The sequence below is a fragment of the Ceratina calcarata genome, unplaced genomic scaffold (assembly GCF_001652005.2).
Source record: "Ceratina calcarata isolate Rehan_Ccalc_2016 unplaced genomic scaffold, ASM165200v1 scaffold1462, whole genome shotgun sequence".
Classification (NCBI taxonomy): Eukaryota; Metazoa; Arthropoda; class Insecta; order Hymenoptera; family Apidae; genus Ceratina; species Ceratina calcarata.
In genome coordinates, this window is record NW_017135794.1 from 2,838 (window position 1) to 7,731 (window position 4,894).

At 45.7% G+C, this 4,894-nt stretch overlaps 1 protein-coding gene across 1 annotated transcript; it reads right to left on the reverse strand.

Moving 5' to 3' along the window:
- Positions 1-1,007: 1,007 nt before the first annotated feature.
- LOC113465146 (uncharacterized) lies at positions 1,008-2,711 on the reverse strand. The gene is made up of 2 exons (XM_026819016.1): positions 1,642-2,711; positions 1,008-1,308 (listed from the first exon to the last, which is right to left on the reverse strand). The coding sequence occupies exons 1-2, from the start codon at positions 2,709-2,711 to the stop codon at positions 1,293-1,295; spliced, it is 1,086 nt and encodes a 361-aa protein (XP_026674817.1). The 3' UTR covers positions 1,008-1,292.
- Positions 2,712-4,894: the final 2,183 nt, after the last annotated feature.

Here is a 4,894-nt window from a genome sequence, read left to right on the forward strand (position 1 = left end):
AATGTTGCAAATGCGGATTAATGAGTATTGCGTCGCACTTCAAGCTCGTGCGGAAAGAGTTGCCGCTTCTGGGCAGAACTCTGCGCAGTGGACTGTATTCTTGTCTCGATCAGTGCAGCGGCTTTTCCAGCAAGTCCCTTGCCGTGAAACGGAGCAGAATCACGCTCAACGTTCGTCTCTCCACACCGCGTAACTGGTGGAAGCTCGTAGCAACGAGCTTCGAGACCTGACCCTATAGGGCGCGATGTAACTTACCGCACCAGGCCGGCCTCGAGGATGACGAACTGCAGCAGTGCGTTTAACGCAACGGGACTGCCCAAGCCGTCAGCTGTTTCTAATTCAATCTTAGAGGTGGCCTAAGACGGTGGATTCAGTCTGCAATCGACCAATGAACCCGAGTTGAACGCAACTCCGAAATGCCTAGTTACTGGAACAAATCGTGGCTCTTATTCGCTTCACCGCGAACTTCTGCGTGGCCGCTATTTCCTGTGATCGAGGTTCCTCCTAGCTTGGAACTTATACGTCTTGCCGAACCGGCGATTCACTACGTCTTAATTCGCGAGTCGAACTACTTTTTCGCGATGTTCGCACCGTGACAATCCGTCGTTGACTCAGGCGGAATCGACGATGTAACGCTCGGACACCGACCTCGGCGCGCAGCCTAGAAGAGTCGCGCCGATCCGCTCTCTCACTCGTTCTTATTCCTTTTCCCACTCTGCATATCCAAATTTGAATTCTCCGATCCGTTGCCGGCCGGGCATTGACTTCGATCGCGGGAAGGCAACGATCCTCCGTGCCGTTTTTTGCCGCGCAATCCGGCGCGTGTCGCGATAAACACTCGCTCCGGAGGTCGTCGAACACCGATATGTTATTGTTCTCGCGGTTAGCTCGATTTCTAACTTCGGAGAAAAAACCTCAATCCGAAGGCCGTGCTAATGACCGAACCGCGACTCGAATTTATAAAATTAATATTCGATTTTTAAACAAAAAGAAACATTTCTGAGTCATTAGAGAGGTCAATTCCTGAACATGATTCTATCGACCGAACGCGTTAATGCAACAAAACAAACCGGGTGTCTCGTCTCGCGATCACTTACAGTCTAGCAACTAACATGCTAACATTACATTATATTCTCCGAACACCCCGCCGTACTTATACTCTATCTTCGGATCAGCCGTGACAAGTTCCACAGGTGTGGATTGGAATCTCTTTCCGTCTCGCAGTTGTCCATGGCGAATCATCAATCTCCGACTCCTTTCTTTGACCGATTCGCAACATCAGCGTGCCCCCTCTATTTCATAGCACTCCTTCAATCGTAACAAATTGAAATTAGTCACAATTCAATCACACCTCAAACTAAAGTACATACAAAAGCCTCGTTCTCATAATGGACTAGTCCGATATTTAAGGTTCGATTCGTAAGTATAAAAGTCAAAATATCCGTGTCTCTATATGGCTCCCTCGAGTTCATAACTTTATTATTGTTTACTCTGTTCGTTCAATCGGACTCTGATCCCGTGTCTACTCGACGTTCAAAAACTCGATTGAATCAATTAAGACAAGGCAGACCGAATTACAATCCAAACAGTATACAAATGAAGAAATATGTATAATAAAAAGAGAGACAACTGTCTGCTCACCTTTCGCTCTTTGACCTATTATGTCCTCCTTTGTGCCCCTCTCTTTTCGCTAAAGGCTTTGTCATCAGTTGTCTCACGACAGCCGGAGCCGCCTCTGTCATCCCCGTTGTTTCCTCCAGGGGCAAAGATACTAACAGCGTAGACGATGATCCGGAAGAATCCTTGTCCGCGCTTGCCACTCCCGAGTCGTCCTCATTATCTGTACCCTTCCGCGCGGCTGCCGCCGCTTTACCCTTGACCTTTTCTTTGCCATAGGCGAAGCCATCCTCGACCTTGGCACGACACCTGAACGGCGTCGACGAACCCCTGGCTCGTCCCTCTTTAACGACACGCACCGTCTCCTGGGCCAATCCGATTTCCATTTCCTCGAACCCCTCCAGGTTCGCGGACAATATGAATTCGTCCCCTGACGCATCAAAGGGAGGTTCCTCGTTCCTCTGCGAGGGAACTTCCTCTATGGTAGTGGTATCGTTCAATTCTGAACCAGCCGTGTCGACGACCTCCTCGACCAGCGGGTTGTCAACAACAGCATCGCCTCCCAGATCGGCCAAGAAGTCATCCTCCGTGATGTCGATTTCTTCCGGCTCCCTCGACCGTCGCGTATTCTTCGCTGGCGACACCGTAAGTATATTAAACTTGTGCACTCCATCCTGGTCCAGCGAGAGGCGGTTACGCCTCTTCCTGAGGGTGCCCACCGAGCGACCCTCCATCTCCAGTGTGATTATCAAACCAGACCTCGTCTGTTTCTCTCTTATTACCCTCCAACGAGAGGTATCCAACCCAGCGTTGAACCGTTGCTCTTCCACTATATTCCTTCCAGTAAATCTGGAATGAGTCGCCCTGCCTTCCACCAGGAAGCGATTGTCCAGGGCTTGCTTTTCCTCGACCTGCAGAGCGCATCCAGTCGTTAATTTCACGAATTTAATGGCTACCTTCATCCAGCGAACTGTTATCTCCGAGTCACAGTCGAGAAGTATGCCCCCGTTCTTCTTGAAAAACGAGAGGAATCCAGGCTGCATATATATCGGAGGGATTTCTTGCGTCTTGCATCTATATAGCTCATAACACATCTGTTGAGAGCATCTCTGAACTCCTCAGCCTCCGTGAAAGTGAGGACTCTCTCAGGAAAGCCCGCTGGCACAATCGCCACCTGGTAAGATTGCTCCAGCTCTTCTCGTGCGAACTGGCGACTCATCTCGAACGTATCAAAGAACTTTGCACTCGTAATGTAATAACAACGGTTCAAGCTGCGATCGATCCGGATCAAGACACACTCCGGAACGGAGGGTCGACTCAGACTATTGGTTCCCCACGCTCCTGGTTCAGTCCTTTTATCTCCGCGCACAACCTCCCCTTCTCTCCTTGTTCCTTCCAGCTTCCTCAACCAATCAGAGTCACCTATCCCATTGCCATTGGTCCTTCAAAACTCCCCTCTTTCCAGCTTCTCTTAGTCGACTCCCATATCCTTCGTCTCAGAAAACCGGAAACAGAAGATTTACATATAAATTTATCAATCGATCGTTCTGACATATCACCTCTTCCCGTCATCTTTCTGTCGCTCTGATACCACATAAGCAGCTAAACGTCCCTTCTCAGTACCATAGTTTCAATAATTATTAGACATATACATGACCGATTTATAGATCAAAAAATAAATGAACCCAAAAAAACTCCTCATTATACCAGGCCGACTCTTACCATCCAAGACTTTTAAACAACACCGGACAGCATAAACTGGAATGAAAAGATTCTTCCGAACCGACTCGTTATTTGTAACAATGCAACATGCACAAAAGAAAACTGTAAACATGCCGCATGCCCAAGGGTCTAGAAACAATACGTCGCTTCAGCAACGTTTCTACTTAACACTCTCTGATCACCACCGATCCAAATATATAATAGTAAATTAAGATAAAAAGTAAAATAAATGAATTATAATAAAAATGAGTTTCGTTCTTCAGTGGAACGGTATCGTTCCTTCCTTCGACACCCTTTTCGATCTAAATTTTCCATTCCCTTTACTCTTAAAAATTCTCAACCATACCTCCAGCTACTAATTCTCCAAATACTTACAAATTGTTTATGTAGAAATGAACAATTCACAAACCATTCTCCTTTACCGTTTCCTTCTCAGAGAAAATTCCCACCACCGCAATAATCCGACCAGACCTAGAGCCCCTCTCGGATTTGACATTAAACAATTACCCTGGTCAATAACAAATCGCATCTCGATCACAGCATAAAGCCTTTGAAGCAACAATCCATTACCACTTTAAACTCCTACGACTCTGTAATAGATCTAAACAAAGCTACGCTGCGTCGCATCATTTCTCAAGAGAGCTCGCACAATTTACCCTCCGTGTTATTACAAAACTACACTGATACAATTTCGCATATATATATAAAAATGGAACCTCCTGCATTTATCTCCTCTCGGTCCGCAAAACGTCCGTTATTAATAAGCCAGAGGTTACTCCTTCACCTCGAACCTTGGGTTCACATCGTTTATACGCTGACAATTAATAATAATATGAACAAATTCAAACCTCCGTCGACGGCCGTCATAAATCTGAATAGTTAACCATCCTTTTAATCAACCAACTCTCTACATTATCCTTCGTCAACAATTATAACACTCTATGTGTGTATATACTATAGTATACACTAACACAAATTGTTAATGACATTATCAATATTGGGAGTAACAACAAACTAACCAAGACCGCTGTACCCTCACTATTTTGACCAACCGCTTGCCTTTCTTCTCCCTCCGAACAATACCCAGGTCATTCTTTTGTCCCATCTAAAACCTCTCTCGAGAGCCTTCCTGGAAAAACCCTCGATGGAAATTCCCGTCTTCAAGAACCCTTGACCCTCGACTTATTTATCTGTTTTGCCGATATTCCAGAAAAACGAACAAAACAATCAGATATCCACAAAATCGTTCTACGACTGCAAATATAACCGTCCTGTCCTCTGGCCGTAAACCAAGCGTTCCGTGCAACAGTAATATAAAAAACGATCCCCAAGAGAAACCCTGTGCAATAAACAAATCCGTCAAAAAATTTCATCATCCTTTCCGTGTCTTCCCCCAACATCCAGCCGCATTCTATCTGAAAGTCCCTCCTTTCACGCAAAGAAGTTCTAGGTCACATACTAGTCAACCGGGATCAGTCCCAAATCAATCAATCAAATCAAAACTATAATTTATACCGCATTACGTCACATTATATTATATTGTATTGTACTACGT

Coding starts and splice junctions, on each gene's coding strand:
- LOC113465146 (XM_026819016.1), bottom strand. CDS start 2,711: ATGTGTTATGAGCTATATAGATGCAAGACGCAAGAAATCCCTCCGATA.